Source organism: Aphelocoma coerulescens, chromosome 12 (genome assembly GCF_041296385.1).
Source record: "Aphelocoma coerulescens isolate FSJ_1873_10779 chromosome 12, UR_Acoe_1.0, whole genome shotgun sequence".
Lineage (NCBI taxonomy): Eukaryota > Metazoa > Chordata > Aves > Passeriformes > Corvidae > Aphelocoma > Aphelocoma coerulescens.
The window spans coordinates 5,957,899-5,978,663 of NC_091026.1; the positions used below are offsets into that span (position 1 = coordinate 5,957,899).

Genomic DNA, 20,765 nt, shown 5'->3' on the forward strand with positions numbered 1-20,765 from the left:
AAGTAAGCCTAGGAATATTTCATAATCATGAGATACTTTAGACATATCTTTTGTCCCTTTCCTCCCTTCTTTTCCTTGATTCCTTCCCTCCTTTCCTTTCTTTGCCTCCTTCCTTTTCTTCCCTCCCTCCTTTCCTTCCATTCCTTCCCTCCCTTCTGATAAATAGTCATTGTGTTTTAACTTTTATTTGATTAAAATAAAACACAGCTGATCTTTAACAGCCAGCCCTTACCCCAGCGAAATACATGCGTTTAACATCCATAGTTATTTCTCTAGTTAATAGCATGTCAACACTATTAACTACTGTATTGATGCAATTTTATTGAAAGAAAATGCTTCTTTGGATAGGAACGTTGCAACACCCTGGAAAGTTATGGCCCAGTTAAGTTACAACTTTGAAAATGAGATTTGATAGGTTTTCCGCACACTCGTAACTTAAAGGCAGCTTTGATCTTGAGGCTGGAAGCTTGCATGCTGTCACTGTCCACTCTCAGCCACTTCAGTCCTTTCTGAATTTTCAGTAGCAGCTCTTTGCAATTCTGGAGGGTAACACAGCACCCTTTGCTCTGTGCAAGTTTGCTTTGCAAATGCTGCGAAGGGAAACGGTAATGCTCTTTCTTTGTGAGAGTACTGGGGCTTTCTGTAGTTGTTTCCTTTTACACCCTTCTAGGTGCATGTATGATCTTTTTATTGGCAGATCCCTCCTTTACAGCCTCATCCTTCAGCAGGAGGATGGCTGGCATGTCACTGCTTCCTCGCTTAGAGCAGCTTAAAGTCCTGCCCTTCTGCAGGAAGGCTCTGTTTGTCCACTGTGTTAATGATTGTCTGTGTGCTTCTATTTTAATCTTCCTTCTCAATTAAAATTTTCCAAAGCTTTTGGGGTTTGAGCTGCAGTTTTCCTGGCTTGGTGTCTACCCCGAACTAGACTTATTTTTGCTTTGTTTTGAGGGGTTGGGATGCGGTGACAAAGAGTCCAAACTGTGTTTGTTTACCATATGTGGAAGGAGAGAAACTCCACTCCTTCCACTGTGAGGAGACAAAATTCATGTGTTCCCTGGTGTGGATGTGAACCATGGAGCAGGGAGTGGGCATGGTTTGACACCTCAGTGAAAAAGGGCTCTTCCGTTTTCTGGCAAAAAGTAGTTTACATTTTAGATCCATTTTGACCCACTGAAAATTTCATTTGGTTTGTGTGCAGGGTATTAGTTGGTTTTTTAGCAGTAGCTGAGTAAAGAAGAGGCTATGTTGGAAGTGCCTGCATAGCTAGATAAAGTAAAATAAAAGAATGCATGGGATTGAGGGAAAGGCCTGTTTTAAGGAAAAACTCTGTTCAAAGCAGAGGGTCTCTCTCCTGTCTCTTGAGATGTGTTGGAAATGTTTGAATGATCTCAAGCCCTGGCCTATGTGATTTGGGTTTAGTATTGAGTATTAGGGTGAATGCTCTAGGCTGAACTTTCAGATACCTCCTGCAGTTCCCTTTGGCAGTGTTACTCCATTTGTTAGTTCTGTGGCAGTCAGGGCATGGATAGGGGCTAGATAAAACTTAAGTACTGTCCTACGTTGGGTCCTTCTTCAAACCTTAGCACTCTGAAGTCTGATAAAGCTGAACACTTAACAGTAATTTCTCATTCATCAGAGTGTCTCATGCTTTTGTCTGACCTTTTTTTTTTTTAGCTGGTCAAAAGTAGGTGAGAGTCAGAACAACTGCTTCATCTTTTCCCCAAGTGCTTGCTGTGCTCTGGAGAAGATTATCAGGATCTACCTTTAAATATCTTGTGTATTTTGTGCTCAATCACATCTAAGTTGCCTGTGTTAAATGTAGGAGTTTCTCTGCGTCGTCATCACTCCCTGTGATGCCATGAAGATTTTTTGCCTTTTCTTTTATACCCCTGTTATACCTTTTTTACAACTTCTGTATTCTTAGTGCTTTTTGCCTACATTCTTGGACTTGTTTGTCAAGCTAAGAGACTGAACATTTTAGAAGCTTCGTAGCTGGGGATCATTGTGCCCCAGAGCCCAAGGTCCTCTCCAGAACACATTCTGTAAACTGAGATAGAACCATCCAGGGAAGGCTCCTTGGGGAGGGGGTCTCACTTGAGCCTCTCATTAGAGAATCTTTGATAGATCTGCTAATTAATAAAACCTGTAACGTTATACCAGATCTTTTGGCGGGGGCATTTGGCAAGGTGCATTTCGATGCACCTGGACGTGTGCACCTAAGGATCCTTAAAATAAATACCAAGGTAAAATCCCTTTTCCCCTTCTAACCGTGTTTTGACTCTTGATTTTAAGACCAGGAAAAGGCATCACTTGAAATTGCAGAAGTGGGAAGAAGGAAGGAGGTGACTTTGGAAATGAAACTGGTCTTTGAGTGTGTGGAAGTAGTGCTAGAAGCTGCACAAACAGGTTCTAGAGGAGTCCAAAGTGTGATAGTTGTTTGAAGTCATGTCCTAGGGGAAGCGAGTAACACTGGCAGGGTGCATAACTTAATCTCCTTGATGAACTTCTTCTTAGCCTTCCTTTGACAGAGGACCTTGATTGCTGGTTTAGTGGCAGTTTCTGTCTTTCACCAACTGCAAGAGAGCTCATAGCCCTGCATTCACTGTTGTTAAAAATTGCTGGAGATGTATCCTGCGTCCATTTATTCTTCCTTTTTTCCTCATTGTGCCAGTCAGACACAACGTTCAGAGTATACAAAGCAGGGACTTGCACACCCCCAAAGCACCTGGAGTGTGGGCATTCAGTATATCTCCTTTTTTTGTTTGTTTGGGCTTTGTTTTTTTTTTTTCTTCTTCCCATGACCCTTTGCCCTTCCCTTAATATAAAATTGTCCTCTGGTCAGATTACCCTGCAGTAGATCTTTTGTTCTTGCAGTCACAGTGAGAGACTTGATTGAGATAATGACCAGATTCATCGTACAAAGGACACACATGACCTCCAGTGAGCAGCACAATGTGAGTTAGACATCTTCAGAAAAAAAAAATGACTCATAGGGGACCAAACGGGGAAATGACAGAAAGAGGCAGAGAAAAGTATTTTTGGTTTATCAAACTGCTGCTTGTTATGTTCCAAAAGCTAAGGACCAATCTGCACTAGGGAAACTTTACAAATGCTCCCCGATTTTGCCACCACTTTTCAGCTGCATCAGTAGTAAAATATATGGGGAGCCCACAAATGACTGTGCCACCAGCTGGCACTGCTGTCTGCTCTTTGCAGCGTTCTGTAGGGCACACCTGGCAGATGTGGGGCTTCAATTCCCACAGCAGCTGGTAGAGGATCTGCCCAAGAGCTGCTGGCCTTGGCTGCACCTGGTTTGGCTGAGCCAGTGGTGTCAAAACAGGGAATGTTTTGCCATGTCCTAGTGCGGACTGAGCCTAGTGCTGGACTGCTGCTTCATGTTGGTAACACTGGTGTTATTATCATCAAATTTGTTCTTTAACTTTTTTAAATTTTTGTTTTATTATTTATTTTAATTATTTTAATTCTTTTTTTTAGAAAGAGATAAAACTTTGCAGAATATTTTTCATGAAAGGTTCTCTAAAAGTCTTAGCTGCAGCCACATGAAATCAAATCATATGCTGTATAAAAAAGATTCATCTGTTCTACTTTATATTTGACTAAACTATGCCAGTGTCTGACTAGTCCTTTTTAATGAACAGATAATATTTTGAAATTCTGGGTTACAAAACAGAACTGAAAATCTAAAATACTTTTACAGAGCGGGCAGCTAAAGTTGCTGAGCAGCAGGAGAGAGAGCGAGCAGCACAGCAGCAGAATTCCTCCCCCCGGGCAGGCACTCCTGTCGGGGCTCTTATGGGGGTGGTGCCGCCACCAACACCAATGGGAATGCTCAATCAGCAGTTGACACCCGTTGCAGGTAAAACGTAGGAGCTATGACCATTTTTTCCTCATCCACTTTATCAACCCCCTTCATAACTCTGAACACTCTCTTGGGTCACGTTGGAAGCAAAAGCTCAAACTCTTCAGTCCTTCTTCATGATGAACATACCTAGTGCAGCGGTGGCCTGGTGTCCAGTGTTACTTGCTCCAGTGGAGAGTAGCCTCTGGAAAACGCAGGGAAGCGGGGTCCTCCTTGCAGTGCTCCTGTTCTGTTAGTGTGCAGTCATGTTTATTCACTCTGCCTTGCAGAGTTCACCTTTAGCCCTGCTGTGGCAGGAGGGCAGCAGCTAAATAGTCTTCTAGTGCATGCAGCATCTGTGGCAGTGGTAAAGCAGGAGGGAGATTGTTGGGGGTTTTATTGTCAGGGAGGTGAGAGGCCAACAGAGTCTAACCCAGATTTTAAATCCAAGCAAAAGCTTTGTAGAATTGCCTCTTAGGCACTGGTAAGCAGAGCAGACCAGGATCTAGAGCCGTTGCAGAAACAAAGACAAAATGACAACATTGCTGGTTTTATCAGGTTATTTTTCAGAATAGAACTGAGCTTGGAGAACTCTTCCACGAGGTCCCTGTTGCTGGGTGTTGAGCTCGTTACCAGTTGTAATCCGGCTTGATTTCATAGGGAGTATGCTCAGAGTAAGTATTTTCAGGATCAGATCTGAAGACAATGTAGTCCACTGAAGATTCTTGTATGGAAATCAGCCATACATGGGTGAGAAAATTAATTAGGTGTGACCTGATAGGTTGCTTTCCTTTCCCAGTTTCTATTTAAAATAAGAATTAAATTGCTTCAGTCAAGGTCAAAATAGTGCCGAGTAGATAAAAATGAGTATTTGGAGGGTTTTGATTTGAGTTTCGGGGTCTTTTTAACTTTCCCTTAAGACATTCCAGTTATTCCATTTGTTCTTTTGTCATTTTTCTTTTTCTTTCTCATCTCACAGGCTGTGGCCTTATTTCGAGCTGACAGCCTGAAGCGTTTTTCATCACGGTCTCTAAATCCCTTTTCAGTAAATAGGCTGCATGGATGTTTAACTGAAGGCACATTCCTTAGCTGGTTCATGATCTCCAGGTTACAAAGCATTTGTTTACACTGAGTTGCATTTTTCTTTTGGCTTTTTTTTGCTGTTTGTGGTAATTTCCCTCTGAACTGTTTGCAGTTGGTGTATGTTTGTGTGTGTGTGTGTATGTACACTTACCTGTGCGTGTATTAAGGAAAAGGGTGGGGGTGAATGAGTTCCCCAGTGCTGATCTCTTTTGTGAATAATTTACTTCAATCTAGAATATGTAGAAATATCATCCTCTTGTGGTTGTGTTTTCTTGGTTTGATTCTTGGGTTTTTTGTCACTGAGTCACTTTTCCAATTTTTGGAGGCAGGTGTTGATGGGCAGTAATACTTGCTATTAACAACTTCCTTAAAACTTTCCCAAAAACGTGCATTCTGCAAACTACACATGCTACCTTATTTCCTGTGACAGCAAACCTCTATTTCAGACCACTGTCTTATTCAAGCAGATCAACACTCAAGGCTCTTCACTTTGGCTTTGGGAAATAACTTCCTTCAAGTAGATGACGGAGCAGATCCTTTTAAACTCTCTCTACTTCTGTGGCCCATTTGAAAAACACAGTCTTCCATCTTTTGGTTTTCACAAGTCCTACTTGGAAGTATCTTGTTCTGGTTGGACCTCTCACATCCTCCTCCATCCCTGGATTGCTTTTCTCTAGTTCAGAGAGCTTCTCCATCACAGAACTTCTTCATGGCCCACGGGTCCAGGAAATCTGGAAGCCTTCTAAGATGAGTTTCTCTTAGCGTGCAGCACTTTAGTGTCTTCTACATTTAGGTGAAGTTTACTTAATCTTATGTCATTATGGTAAGAAACAGAAGAACAAGTAATTTCAAAGACATCCTGAACCACAGTTGTAGGAGCTGGAAATAGTTTGGCCATGTTTGCTAGTTTAAAATAAAAGTTTGCAATTCATACATAGGGTAAGAAAGTGGCTGCTCTTATTCAGAATGAGCTACAAGAACTGATTTCTCATGGACATTTTGATGGCAGCTTTATTAACCAGTTGTTGAGTATTTTAATTGGAAATGTAGAAAGAAGCTTCCATGACTGATAAATATGGGTTTAATTCCTTGGAGTGTTTTTTGTTTGTTTGTTTTAAAGCTTCAGAAGTGCATGTGACTGCACTGAAGGTGTGTCAGCAGCTCGGGGTGCCCTGGAAGTACCAGGCAGTAGGTGCAGTGAGAAAGCCCTTTATGCCGAGGAGGCTTCTGTTGTTTTTCTTCTTTTACTTTTCTCCATTGGAAATAAGGATTTCCCTGTAATAAGGAGGTACACATAAGGTTCCAGATATTTGGAATAGGTATCTAAGGCATATTTAATGTGTCAGTCTAGGTGTCCTGTGGAAAGTGAAGGCTCGAGGGAGATTAGTTCTTTATTTTCTTGGTGTTTTCTCCATGTAAAGCTTTTGGGATTAGAGATTTTTCACTTTTGTAACTTCCTGAGGAAGCAACAGGTTTAGCTTTTATTTTGGAACTGCTTCTCCTGTTTAGATCCTGAGCTTGTGACAACTCTGTTCTCAGTCAGAATTGGTGAGAGTTTTTGGCCAGTCTCACTCCAGAAATCTCTGTTTTGGAAGTTCCTTTTCTGAATTACAGGGAGTGTGGCAAAGACTTGGTGGTTTCTTGGAACAGACTATAGAAGCCCCTGCAAATCTGCATTTCTACTTACCTCATCTCTCTAGACCTCCTTCTGTCCTCTGTCATCTTTTCATTGTCTTTCCAACCCCTTTCCTTGCTTACCTGGCAATGCATCCATTTAAATTAAACATTCCAGGGCCTAACAAGCATAGTGCAGTTATACTGTGTAGGTTCACTTCATGGATAGCAGCAAATCTGAGCCAAAGCCAGAAAAAGCTCTCCGTTTTCTTCCCTTACATGCAGAAAACTAAATTTTTGAGCAGCAGCACAATACAGTGTTTGCAGTGTCACTGGTTTTCCTGTAAAGACACCTTGAAGACATGGACAGTGAAATTCTGTGAGGGGGTGCTCCTTTTAAGTCCTTTCACTAAAGTTTAATGTCATGAGTGTAAATTATTGCAGCCCAGCACACCCAAGTGTAAAATTTGTATTACTGCCTTAGTTCATGCTGGAGATGGTTTAATAAAAATCACCCATCACTGCCATTAGTTTCAAGTATGTGAATGTTGTAGGGCTTTTGTGCATCAATTTTGCATGTGTACTGCAGGAAAATGTCTGGGGTTTTATTTTTGTGGCCTCTGACCTAGCCCACAGGGCAGAGCTGTCTGTGGGGCTGGCAAGTTAGTGTTGTGTTTGTAATCTGTATGCAGATGGCAGAGCTTTAAGCTGTATTAAAACTGCTTGCATTAGTAACATTTAATTGTGGCTGAATTTATTCCTTGTGTTAACATACCTGAGTATTCAACATTTATTGCCCCGTGAGAAGCATACAAATACACTAAATACTAATTCATCAAAAGTATAGTGTTTCATATTTACAGCTTTTATTTATTTTTAGGGTTTGGTTATTTTTTTGCAAGATACTAATTGTAGTATTGTCTTGCTGTACTAAGGGTGCTTTTTTTTGTGTGTGTGTGTGTGGATAGTGCATGTCTGTGCATACTGTGTAGACCATATTGCATGTTATTGATGCATGTTTGAAATTTGTTGTGTCCTTCAAGGCATGATAAGTGGCTATCCACCGGTGCTGCCACCTTTGCAGGGCCCAGTTGATGGCATTGTTAGCATGGGCAGCATGCAGCCACTTCACCCAGGGGTGCCCCCACCCCACCAACTCCCGCCAGGTATGCCAGGCATCCCAGGCATCCCACCACCCGGTAAGAACCTCATCCTCATTCCCTCTGTATTTCATTGTCATATACTTGGTTTAACTTCTTGTTACAGGAGTTCTCTGCAGCTTGTTCAGTTCGTGGCTTTGGTTTGTGAGCAGCAGCACTGCTGAATATGAGGGGTGTGCAAAACAGTGACACAACAGCATATCCAGTAAACCCTCAGGGAAAGGGTGCTGGAGAAATGTGGTGCTGCTCCAGCAGGAGTTTTGTTCCAGCCAAAAAAACCTTGATGATTGTGCATGAGTTTATCAGAAGTGTGAAAAGCTGAAATCAGCCTGTTCATATCCTTATGTCATTAGAACAGAATCCCTACACTCATCCTTTTCTTATTTGAAGTGGGCTTATAAATGAAATCTATTGTTCTTATTCCTTAACAAAGTCTTTTTCAGTGTGTTAATGTCAGACTGCACTGAAATGAGCCCTGGTCATGTAAAACTCCTCGGCCACCAGGGCACTGATGTGTTATTGTGAAACTGTGTTCAGATTAAAGCTTGCTGATAGAACAGTGACTGGAAATATGTAGGGACAAGGTGGATTCAGTATTCTATGTGGCCAGATTTTGAATTGATTTTTGAGAGCATTTCTACTACATTACCTGTATTTTTGCCACACTTTTGATGAAAAGTGAGGCTAAATGAGATAAATCTTTTGCCAGTGTTAATGCCATTAGCATGTCCCCATTAAGGGGAAAAACACTCATCTGCCTTCTGGTCCTGTTTTCTGCTGATTCATTTTTTACCTCTGATAACTCATGTGCCTGTGTAAAAGATGTGCATCCCTATGTTCAGCAGTTGAACAAGCTGTGGACAAAACGGTCTCATTTGTCTCCCCCTACCCCCTTGCAACTGTGTTTATCAGAAGCTGTGTTAAGAATTTTATCTGTATGTAAATTATTTGAGTTGGGGAGCTTTTGTTTGCTTGCCTGGTGTTTATGAGATCCATCAGTACTACGTGTGCAGCTTGGCTGGAGTGCACGATTCCCTGCGATGGCACCTAGAGGCAGCAGGACAACAGCTGTGGCACTTAGCACACACCAGCCAAACGTGTGGGAGGTGAATCCAGGACAGTGCATCCCTTTGAAGGGCTTTTCCCACTGCAGTGGGCTGGATGGCTCGCGTTTAAAACTGACAGGATGTGGATTAGCAAAGAAACAATAGCTGGGAATGGAGGAGCACTGGTGAAGTGGTGCTGAACTGGGCACTGCAGGCGAAGGGTGAAGCCGTGCTCTGATGCTGGCGAGGGGAGGGTGCCCTCCTCCAGACCCCTTCCCTTTGGACCAAAAATATTTCCACAGCTTGTGTTACCAATGTTTTTCCCAACTTCTGACATGCTCTACAGATGCATTTAAAATGGGAGCTGTGATCAAATGGAAAGTGCATTTGAAAAGCGCTTTAGTGTGTGAAACCCAGTGGCACATCTTTTGATCACTGATACAGAAATCATGCATTTAATTCATGTAAATTAAACCCTCAGGAAGAGCACAGTTAGTCTGCAGCTTTTCCAGTGAATGAACTTGAGAAGTGGCACAAACAGAAAGAAAAGCAGCAGCAACACTAACTTTGATTTTTTTCAGACCAAAGCATCTGTATGTAAAATATCAGAAACTGCATGACTCTCATTTAGATCTGTACATTTTTGTATGTAAGACTGACACAGTTGTGCTGCACTCTGTGCAGTAGGGAAAAGTCCCAATATGCTTGAGAAAAATCACTTTTATTTTTTTGACACTGATTTCAAATACTCATTGTTCTATATTTGAGGCTATTGAAGCTTAACCTGCAAGTTGCATTTTATATAAGTGAGATGTAACAGAATTTGTGCAGAGGCTTGAATTTATCCCGCTGTGAACATATTTTACAAAACTGAACACAAGGAAATGTTAAATGTTGCTAAAGCAGATTAGCATTTCTTTTCTTAAAGGACTACAGGAAGATCCTGTCAAGCCAAAGGTGTATATTATAAATGAAAAGAGGCAGTCAGGCAATCACTAAGTAACATGAAAAAAACCTGAAAAGCAAAAACTATTCACTTTGCATTTCTCTAATTAAAATAATTCAACAGGCCACATACCAGTGTTTGGTAGTTGTCATGCTGGCTTTTTCTTTTTTTTCTTTCATTCAGAAACCTGTGAAGTTTTTTACTGGGGGCAAGGGGATATTTGAATGTTGTACATCTCCTTAAAATAACTGTGAGCAGTGATATCAAAGTATAAATTCTTACTATAGAAGACCAAAGAGAGGTATTTGTCACTGCTCTGAAGTAAGACTAATTATTTTATATTTTGGAATATAGGTGTTATAGGCCAAAATGTGTCCCCCATGGTAGGCACTCCAGCACCAGGAGCAAGTCCTTTTGGACAGCAGGTGAGTCATTCTTGCATTATTTATGAGGCTTTAAGGCTCAGAATCAGCATTTGAGCAACATCCCAGTTAAGACATGCAGGGAATCACATAGACTTTCTCAGGGAGAACAGAAATGAAATGTTCTGATGTGTTTAGAACCAGTTAATATCTCACACTCGGAGGGTGTGTCTGTATTTGATGGTTGAATTGCTGTTAGGCTTGGGAGGCTTGTCCAGTGAGGTAACTTCAGTATAAACAACACAGTGCTTTCTCTTTATTTTCTACTAAACTGAGTCATTTCAGCACACTGTGAAACTGGTGATAATTTAGGTTCTGCATGCTTTGTGACACAGAAGATGCTGCCCATTTTATCAGCTGTTGATGAGTAGGTGAAAAATATTTATATTTCACAACCTGGTGAAGCAGATGTTCATTGGCAGTTCAGAATTTGTGAGTTTGGGTAACTGTGATCATCAGTTGTTCCTTGACAGTGATTAATGCAGATAAACTGTTCAAAACATCTCCAATTTTATTGACTAAGTTTTTGCATCATAAAGAGAAATGTGATTTTGGCTTGAGGGTGTAAAGAAAGGGAGGGAGAGTGGCTATGCATTGCCAGATAGTGATAGAATGAAGGGGAATGGTTTTAAACTAAAAGAGGAGAGGTTTAGATTAGATGCTGGGAAGAAGTTATTTATTCAGAGGCCTTGGCCCAGGTTGCCCAAGAAGCTGTGGCTGCTCCATCGCTGGAAGTGTTCAAGGCCAGGTTGGATGGGGCTTGGAGCAAGCTGGGATAGTGGAAGGTGTCTCTGCACATGGCAGGGGGTTGGAAAGAGATGAGCTTTAAGGCCTCTTCCAACCCAAACCATTTCAGGGTTCTGTGAGAACCAGAAGTTGAGTAAGTGGTAAAGTGCTGATGTCATGACATTGAGTTATTCCAGACCATGGGATGTCTGTGCTGAGTTCTCAGTAGTGCTGGTTAATGACAGTGGTAGGAATTCTTCTGTGTGACTGGGAATTTTCCTGCCTGAGATTTTTGCCTGACAGTGATTCTGTGGAAATATCCCAGTTGTCCAAGGATCCGTGTTAATTTGGATTAGATGTTTTAAATTCTACACTTCATGGACCACAGTATTTCAGATCAAGTTGGAGAAAACATGAAATAAAAAGGAGATGGAAGGTGTGACTAAGGTTAGTAGGAGAGAAGAGATATGGTGATGATAACCAGAGTATGTTTACATAGATCAGAAATATGAACAATATCTGTGGAGTATGAATATGGTTGGTTTGCGCTTCCTCTCTCTGTGCATCTTCTGGCCAAAGCGGGCATCTCCAGGGAGATTTTCTCAGGCCTTTGCACATAACCTCACTTGAAACTCCATTGCATGAGGATGCCCTGGAGCTCGGGGGTTCCCTGCAGCCCCCCCGTGTGACCTCTCTCCGGCTTTGCCGTTGCAGATCGGAATCCTGGGCCCGCCGAGCCAGCAGGCCCCGCCGCCGTACCCCGGGCAGAGCCCCGCCAGCCAGCCCGTCATGCAGCAGCCCAGCACCCCCATGTTCGTCTCCCCTCCACCAAAGACACAGAGGCTCCTCCATTCTGAAGCCTACCTGAAATACATTGAGGGGCTCAGTGCTGAGTCAAACAGCATCAGCAAGTGGGACCAGACCCTTGCAGGTAAGGCTTTGGGTTCCTTGTAACCCATTATTTTTGCTTTTATAGAAAATCTGCTGTTTGCTTATTAAAATATATACATGCAATTAATTCCTAAAGACAAATCAACAGACCGAGAATATTTATGTTATTCACAGGCTAATTCCACCAGTGTTGTATAAACCTAAGAATCAGTGGTATGGGCTTACATACAAAGAGCAAAAGTAGAGTACCTAATACTATAGAGTTATATTTGCCTTTTTCTACAATAAACAATAAAAATAAGTAGATAACTGGGCCATTTCTTGGATTTTCCAGCACGAAGACGAGACGTGCACTTGTCCAAGGAGCAGGAGAGCCGCCTCCCCTCGCACTGGTTGAAGAGCAAAGGGGCTCACACCACCATGGCCGACGCGCTGTGGCGCCTGCGGGATCTGATGCTGCGGGACACCCTGAACATCCGCCAGGCCTACAACCTGGAGAATGTGTAGGCACAGCAACACTCCTGCCTCAGGAGTTCACGGGACAATAGCTGGTCTAGTTACTGGGTGGGAAGAGATAACCAACAATAATTTGTATTGCATTTTACTGTACATTGCAAGACCATTTTTATATAAGGACACTTTTAATAAGCATATTTCACTTTTTGTTATATTAAGTTGACTTTATCAAATACACAGATTTTTTGCATATGTTTCCTTTGTTTGAAAGGCGATTTCATAATTGGTTGAGTGTAGTCAAGGATTCATCTTTCTTATACTTTATTGCTGAGAATCTGATGCCATTGTTTTTTTATAAAAAAAAAAAAAAGGAAAACAAAGTATTTACAGATTGATACAGTGGAATGTGAATTAGTCATAGTTTACATCCTATAAGAATGTGTGTACCTGTGCTTGTGTGTGCTGGCCACTTCGGGCAGAGCTCTCGCTCCGATGTGAACAGGGAGGATCTCTTAAAAGAAGCTAAAGGTAAGATGTGCTTTGGCACTAAGGAAATTTGGCATTCCAAGTCAACACTGAGGTGGCTGAGTGGGCCACAGCAGCCCTGGAAGTGCTGGTGTGGACGGGACAAGGGTGTCTTGACTGCTCATGTTGTCCAGTCCTGTCCAGTAATTTAACTGTGTAGCCAAGGCCATTGTGATCCTAAATCATTAACACAATCCCTGTGCTGGCAGGCCCTTAGAGGGGTGGTGTTTCATCTGCCATGGCCTGTGCTGGGGGTTCTGTGATGTCCCCAACACCCAGCAGTGGGACAGGAAAGCTCCTTCCCTGAGAGATTCTGTCCGTGCTGGGAGAGGCTTTGCAGAACTTGGAACCAGCCCAGGTCTTGGAAGGTAAGTTAGGGGAGAAAAGTGGAGTTGTTTTGTTAGTGAAGTAACTTGTTTTTTTAAATTCACACATACTCTGTTCATGATTGGGCATTGTAAGACATTTTTGTATGCTTTCTTTAAGTGTATTCATTAACCTTAGTGAAAGTTTTGCAATGCAAATTTGAGTGAAATCTGATGCTTAAATTAACTTGAAAGTAAAATACTACTGTATGCTATGGTATGTGTAAGGTCAGCATACCCAGTACATTGGAAAAATAGAGTGCTTGCATTGCAGCCTTCAAAGGGTTTGGGGGTTTTTTCTTTTTTTTTTTTTATCTAAGTAAAGTAGGTATTGACTCTTCTTGCCAAATTTCAAGGTTGTGGCTGCCTTCTGCTAAAGACTTACCTGTCCTCGTAACTAACCAACTTTTTGGACTACAAAGTTATTTGTTTAAAGGTAAATCCTTTCATTTATTTAATTTTGGAAAAAAAATTAATACTTTTGGATTGCTTTAAGTAACTGGGAAAGCTCTATGAATTTGGAAAAAGTTAGCAGGAATGTGGGCAGTGCAACTCAGCCCAAATGAACTGATTTACTGAGACACTTCATTTATGCTAGAGATGTTCATCATGTGCAAATGAGTTTTAAAGTCTGTTAGTACAGAACATTTTCATTTCAGTATATTTGGCAGAAGGTTAAATTAAATATTTTCCTTCAAATACTGGGTATCTTGGGGTTTGTTTTGCTGATGTAATTAATACTCATTAGGGAAGTGACACTTGCAAGTATAAACTGTGATTTAATTTTACTGGCCAATTCCTCTCCCTCTCCTATTGCAATCCTCCAGTCATTGCACAAAATACCCCAGGTAATTACAAATAGGCACTTAAAAACAGTTTAGGTCAGATGTGCAATGGATGTGAAGGAAATGGAGCAAAACAACTTAGAGGGAAATGACAGTTTTGAACTCTACAAGTAACACACCCACGGTACAGAAATTCTTTACTGGCCTTTGTAAATGACCAATTTTATTTAATAAAGTAGAAATTGAATAGTCTTAGACCACCTCTATAAAATGTGTTTAAGTTACCGTAGGTTTTGCAGGTTTTAGCCACAAAGATGGGACGTTGAAGTGAATCAGGCAGCAAAATCCTAGTTTTTGAGCATTTGGAACTATCATGGATTGTACTAATACACCACCAGATTCTCCTACTTCTCAGCATTAACAAAAATTACACCAAAGAACCTGGGATGAATTTTAATTAAATTATTGTTTTATTTATTTTCTTTTGAGGACTGGATGGGACTCCCTTTGGAGCCTGTATAACTCAGATGTTTAATTTATCTGAAGGTCAGTGATGAGCAGACGTGCAGCACTGGCTCTCTCCTGCCGAGCAGCTGAATCCCTCCTTTCACTGCTCTTTCTGGCCCAGGAGCAAGAGATTGGAAGTGCAAACAAAACCTGGCTCCTCCCTCAAGGCAGTGCAGAGCACTACCACTAAGCCACTGGGCTGGCCCTGATCAATTATTTTAAGTCTTATTTATTTCAAAATCGTTTCTCTCTATACTGGAGACATTTCAGTCGATTGCAGTGAAATTTAGGATATAATGGCTACAGTCTAGAATTCAAAGCCAGCAAAAGAAACTTTTCTCACTCTGGTTTAAAAGGAAAAAAAAAAGAAGACATGTCTGTCTGTCTCTTTTTCTCTCTGTGGGTGTTTGAACCCCTCATCTGTTTTTCACTGCCGTTCATTGTACTGGCATAAACAAAACTTTCATATTAAAATTAAAGGATGTGTGGGCAATGGTTGGCTTCTGTGAGAGTGGAAAATAGATAAAACTAGGACAGGTATTTTCATAAACCAGTTGGAGACAACTAATGATTATTTGTTCTCTTCCTCAGTCCTTCCCTTCCATGAGAAAACTTACTGTTTGTGTAAAAATTCAAAATGTTGATGTTGGTGACTTTTTTTCAGCATATGTTTTTGTACCTGGTTTATCCATGCTTGGCTTTTCATTAGATCTTGTACTCCTGAAGGCTGAGCTGCTAACCAGGTTTATAACATGTATGTACCATCACTTTGTTTACCTGAGTCTTTTTAATTTGAATAAAAATAGTTTGCAAAGTGTTTTGGATTAACCAGGTTTGAGTGTTCCATTAAGATTTCTGTGAGGATTTTATTTCAAGTAATTCTGGCTGCTGCTGATCCAGTCCTTGGTACGTGTGCTTGTGTATGGATAAAATATCCTTTTTCTGTTGTCCTGTGTATTGTGAGATGTGCCTGCAGGTGATAAGAATAGTGATCTTGAAAACTGAGCCATAACGAGCATGAACAATGAACCTTAAAAAACACTGAAGCATTGGGAACCAGCTGAGTGGAGGTGATAAGACTCAGTCAGTCCCAGATGCCCCCATATTAATTGGTTTGAAAATAAACAGCAAGCCTTAATTTCATCTGGAAGCTAATGTGGTTCAGGACTGTCTTCCATGTAGCTGTTTATTAGAGGAAATCAGATGAGTAATTTGGAAAAAAACATCTTTTACACAATTAAATTAGAACCAAGGATAGAAATTTTCTGTACAAACTGCAAGAAAAACTAAGTGATAGGAACCTCTCAAGGTGCCTGGCATAAAATTTACAGAGGGCTATTTAAACAATCAGAACAGAGCATTATATTTAATTAACACACATTCATGTTCTCAACCCAGGGGATAAATGCTGCCTCACACAGGCTGCCAGCTTCACAAGACTTACGCCCTTCTGTTGCAGTTGCCCAGAGGAAACTAATTCTAATGATTCTCCACATCTTACTTGCTCAGTCTGAGATAGTAAAGATGAACCATAAATGTATGTAGCTCCCTCTTGGCTGCAAGTGCACAAAACTGAAGTTTCAGAATGGTTGGGCACTGAACATTGTGTAAGGAATGGGCTCTGATTCAGTGATACACATGAAACTTTGATTAATAAAATAAAACCTTATGTTCATTTTGCCAATTGCATTTTCCAGCAAGTCTAATTTGACCCTCATCTTTGGTGTGAAGCACCAGCATCCAGTACTGATTTCAGGAAGTTCTCAGGAACAGCATTCATCCCACCAGTGCCTGGAAGATTTTGTCCTCTTTCTCTGAAGGAGCTGGGGATGGCCATGACCAGAGTGCAGGTACAGTCTGGATCTGTGCATTAAATCCAAAGTGAAAGCACGCCTCCACTGATGACAGGAAGAGTTTTGCTCCAAGGCAAAATTCCCCAATACATCAGATGGCTGTTACTTCCTTTGGCTGCGTTTGAAAAGCTTGGACAAAACTCTGCTGCAGCCCTGTGCCAGGGAGGAGTGCAGGCTGGGCACAAACACCCTTCCTGAACTTCTTTCACCTCTTCCTTGGCTCACCACGGGTTTTTCAGCAGACAGCTGCCTCCTTGTGTGCACAGCTGCAGGGGAATGATCAACAGATCCATTTTTTCCACAGGCTCATCCTGGATTGGCGGTGAAGTTGTCCCCTCTCTGATGCTGGAGCAGTGAGCAGCACTGCTTGTATGTAGGTATCACTGTTTGCAGATGAGTTTTTACTGCTGCTGCCTTACTGAGTTGAAATTTTCCATGCTCGGTATCCATCTTGCCCTGACTTGCACAGTTTGGAAAGCTTGCAGCAGGAATGCTTTGCTGTGTTTCCCTCAGAAGCTGCTGCTGTGGCCATTGCAGAACACATGAAAACGCTGTTGGTCAGCGCGGAGCCACGCTCCAGGCAGACACCGGCTGAATTCCCTGCTGAATTCCCTGCAGGAGGAAGGGATGTGCTCAGCCCTGGAGCTGGCAGGGGCTTGGCAGGGCTAGAAGTGAAAGCTGTGACCCTGGCTCACTCCAGTAGCCTGAACAACCACACGGTGTTCCCTGAGAGCTGAGCCAAAGGAGAGCTCTTACTTCCCCCCTGTTGTCCTTTGCCACAGCAGACAGATGGGAGGAAGCTGGAGGATGGGAAGGAGGCAGGGATATGAGTGTCAGATTACTGGTGAAGGCAAAGAGCACAGAACTAGGAGTCAGCAGGCATAAAACTGCAAAACCAAATGAAGACTTTGGTTATTGAAGATGGGGTGTAGATTAAAGCTGATACTAAATCCCTGAGTGTGCTCAGCTCTGGAATGGGCTGAAATGCTGGAATGGGGCGTTGCAGCTATTCTGATTTCCAGCATTAGTGAGAGACTGGCAAAATCTAAGAATGCTGAAGGGTCAGCACTAGCAAACCCAAGGAGGATTGGAGACTGCAGTTCAGATTTCTAAATGTCAAGCTTCATATTCTGTCATAACAGATCTGTGTTGCCTGAAATGGTACAATGCCAACTTGGAGGATTTTATTCCTGCAGCAGTCACCAAGATCAGTGACCTGGAACTGCCTGACACCAGACTTCTTGTGAGTGGCTGCAGCCTGTCTCCCTTTCTGTTTACCTGGCTAGAGACACCCCAGAGATTTTCCAGACATGCCTGGCACTCTCAGCTGCAAATGGGAAACAGGCACTGCTAAACAAGCAAGATGTCTGAAGAGAGAACTGGGCTGGGCTCACTGCTGTCTGTGGAACACTCTGCTACTATTACAGGAGTGCTTAAGGGAAGCCACAGGAAGTTTTCACATCAGGCTCCCGAGTTCTGCAAAATAACTAGGGCACAGGGCTTTTGCTTGAGAAAAAAAACCATATACTGAAAAACTTTTTTTTTCTATGAAAACAGAGCACAAGAGAGTTTCAAAAGGCTCAAGAAATAAAAGCAGATGGAGCTAAAGCTCAGCAATTTTCAAAATCTGGCTTTTTTATTATTGCTTTATTCTTTACTGCTACAGTCAGGGTTGACTTCAGTGCGATGATCTGTGACTGCAAAAAGCAGCTTGTTCATGAGTTTTGGGCTCTACCTTGGAACCAAAGTCAAAGGTTATTATTCTGAAATAGAGCTTTCCTCAAGTGATTCACTTGCTGCTCAGTCAAAATTTGCAGTGACAGTCACATAATTAATTCTGTCAGCTTTTATCTCTTGAAAACACAATTAGTACTAATCCTCCAGATCAAGTCCTTGGAAGGCACAACATGAAGGTTCCCTTTGTTTGCAAGTGGAGAACCTGCACCTTGACTTCTACAGAACTGCCCTGTCTCTGCAGTTGATGAAGACTTACAAAAGCTGTCAGGAGGTAGCACAGGAACAACTCTAAGGGCATGAACTCCCTTGGGGTTGTTTTTAGGCTGATCTTAAGGATTGGCTTCTTTGTTGCACCTTCAGCCTGCACCCCTACCCTCCGAAATAAAGCAATTTTATCAATGTAGGATCCTCAAGGATTACACTGCACCCGTGAACTCTGCTGGGATACAGCAGCCAGCCCCGTTTTCCTGCCGTGGGGACAGGAGTCCTACCCCAGGACTCAGGGTTGCCAGGACTGACAACACACATTGCTCTGCTACCTATCAGACAGCCCAAACACACAGCTGACTTTCCAAGCACTGGGGGCTGAGCAAACACTGAACACTAAATCTGTGCTCTCTTTATCCAGTTAAAATTATGCCACACTGCAAAGAAAACAAATCAGTTGCCAGAGCAAGTCCAGTCAGTACAAAAGAAACCAACTCACAATTACTATTTCCATTATGCTGAGATGGATGCACCATGTAATGTTTCTTTCCCACTGGTCTTGTCACAAGGGGAGAGTTTCACCAAGCAAATAAAAGCAACAGCCAGACTGTTTACTCCGTTTAGTTTATTTAAAAGTACTGAGCAAACATTAGATTAGTGGCAGGGGCCCAAACACAATGAAATCTTCACTTGATTTAAATACAAATATTACAGATATGGAAGAACAAAACGGCCCAAACCATCTGAGTGTACTACACGAACGTGTGGATCACAGTTCATCTTGCAGAGCAAAACATCTTCCCTCACCATCAACGTGGCAGTGCTGCTGCTTTGGCATTTGTACATTTGAAGCACTCAGGAGCTCCCCCTTGAACCGTTTCAGCTAAAATTCCCCTTTCTCCATCCTTGCCTCATACAGTCTCTCAGATCGTTTCCTACGGTAAACATCATCTGCAGAAAAAGATGGTTTTTATTAGTTTCCCCAGTGCAGGATGGTGTTAAACACATGAATCCTGTCATCTCTCTTTAGACTTTTCAATCCAAACTTCTCTTGCAGCTGCTGACTGACAGGCAACTGGAAATTCAGGTCAACAGAAATACCTATTACCACTTAAAATAGCTCATGTTCTCTCTCCCATACAGGGTTAAAGTTCTTCCCATCAGTCCCAATGAAATGTTTTTCTAGGAAAACTATGTTTCCAGTGCAATTCAGTCATTTCTTGTCTACTTTCCCACGAGGGTAATTAAAATTACAAATGCCCCAACCAGCTGAAGGGAAATTAAATTACAGGCATGAAGTCAATGCCTGAGGGCTTCCAGCCTGGCTTAAGTATTTTAGTCTTTTTTATATAAACAAAACACAGGAATATTCCCACCTCCATGGTCTTCCTGCCCCCCCGCTCCCTGATACAACATACAGTTGAGCTGATCCTTTCAGTGTAGGACAGAAAAGTTTCTAACAGGGTTTATTAAGGGGAAGAATGTCACATTACAAATAAATGCTTTAACTTACAGAAACCAGATGCCATTAGCCAAGTTCTCATGAGCCATTTTCATACTTATTTTTTTAGTTGTAAAAGTCACATTTCAGATGAGCCCACACCTATGCTTAAATGCTGGCAAACCTCATGAGTATTTTTCAATGTAAAAACTCATCATGGAATCACAGAATGGCTTGGGTTGAAAGGGACCTTAAAGATCACACTTTCTGCTGGACCAGTTTTCTCCAAGCCCTGTCCAGCCTGGCCTTGAATGCTTCCAGGGATGGGGCAGCCACAGCTTCTCTGGGCAACCTGTGCCAGGGCCTCACCACCTTCACAGGAAAGAATTTTTTCCTAATATCCAATCTAAATGTACCCTCTTTCAGCTAAAATTTTATTCAGTACCCTAAACCCAGGGGTTTTGTTTGTTTCTGCCCAGTGTTTCTGCTGGGGAGGCAGAGCCTGAAGTGCCGCATCCTGCCCGAGCAGGAGCAGAGTCAGCGCAGGTCGGAGCCCTGCAGGGGAGGGCCGGAGGGCCTGGGCCGGGCCCCGCACACCCCGCGAGGGCCGGCGGGGACCCCGCACTCACAGAAGGTCTCTTTGCCGATGCGGACGTTGATCATGAACCACTCCATGGCTCCTCCGAGCACGAAGAAGAAAGGCAGGAACCTGTAAAAGCCAAAGCGCCGTTCCCCGGGCACCAGCTGCAGAAGGCGCTTCACCCTCTTGCTGACCAGCATGGCCGGACGGCACTGGCGCCTTCGCCCTTCCCGGGCGGAGGAGAGAACAGAGGGGGGCGTGTGAGAGGCGGAACGGGACGTGCCGCAGTCACACCGTGACCGCAGCCGGTGGCGGGCGAGGAGCGGCCCCAGCCCGGGTCGGGCCCCGACCGAGCCCCGCGGCCATGGCGGCCATGGCGGCCCCGCGGCCCCGCCGCCCCCTCCCCTGGGGCGGGAACGCGCAGCCAATCAGGGCCGCCCCCGCCGCGCGCGACCCCGCGCCGCTCACCTCCCGCACGCGGGCTCCGCGCGCGGCCGGACGGAAGGACGGGTCGAGAGCCCACGTGACCCCCTCCGTAGCGCCTCTCCTGATTGGCCGGGGC

The 20,765-nt window shown here is 43.0% G+C and overlaps 2 protein-coding genes across 5 annotated transcripts in view; one reads left to right on the forward strand and one right to left on the reverse strand.

Moving 5' to 3' along the window:
- The window catches only part of PBRM1 (polybromo 1), a 59,497-nt gene extending 41,510 nt beyond the window's left edge, over positions 1–17,987 (forward strand). For 2 of the 4 annotated variants that reach the window (XR_011154877.1, XR_011154876.1), the window contains exons 27-33: positions 7,600–7,755; positions 10,063–10,133; positions 11,571–11,787; positions 12,082–13,529; positions 16,083–16,235; positions 16,543–16,611; positions 17,381–17,987. Coding sequence is in view for 2 of the 4 variants with exons in the window: in XM_069028377.1 (XP_068884478.1) it covers positions 3,719–3,877; positions 7,600–7,755; positions 10,063–10,133; positions 11,571–11,787; positions 12,082–12,254 (776 nt within the window). In the remaining 2 variants the exon portion in view is untranslated. Of the gene's footprint in view, positions 1–3,718; positions 3,878–7,599; positions 7,756–10,062; positions 10,134–11,570; positions 11,788–12,081; positions 15,203–16,082; positions 16,236–16,542; positions 16,612–17,380 lie in introns of those variants that run through there. The other 2 variants (XM_069028377.1, XM_069028378.1) reach the window with 2 other exon arrangements.
- Positions 17,988–18,787: 800 nt separating this feature from the next.
- Positions 18,788–20,737, reverse strand: UQCC5 (ubiquinol-cytochrome c reductase complex assembly factor 5). The gene is made up of 3 exons (XM_069027695.1): positions 20,672–20,737; positions 20,253–20,429; positions 18,788–19,133 (listed from the first exon to the last, which is right to left on the reverse strand). The coding sequence occupies exons 2-3, from the start codon at positions 20,401–20,403 to the stop codon at positions 19,066–19,068; spliced, it is 219 nt and encodes a 72-aa protein (XP_068883796.1). The 5' UTR covers positions 20,404–20,429; positions 20,672–20,737; the 3' UTR covers positions 18,788–19,065.
- Between the last annotated feature and the right edge of the window lie 28 nt (positions 20,738–20,765).

What these genes read in the sequence shown, in the direction of transcription:
- UQCC5 (XM_069027695.1), bottom strand. Translation starts at nt 20,403, where the DNA reads ATGCTGGTCAGCAAGAGGGTGAAGCGCCTTCTGCAGCTGGTGCCCGGG. An exon ending in CATCGGCAAAGAGACCTTCT is followed by an intron (nt 19,134 to 20,252) that starts GTGAGTGCGGGG and finishes CTTTTTCTGCAG; the next exon opens with ATGATGTTTACCGTAGGAAA.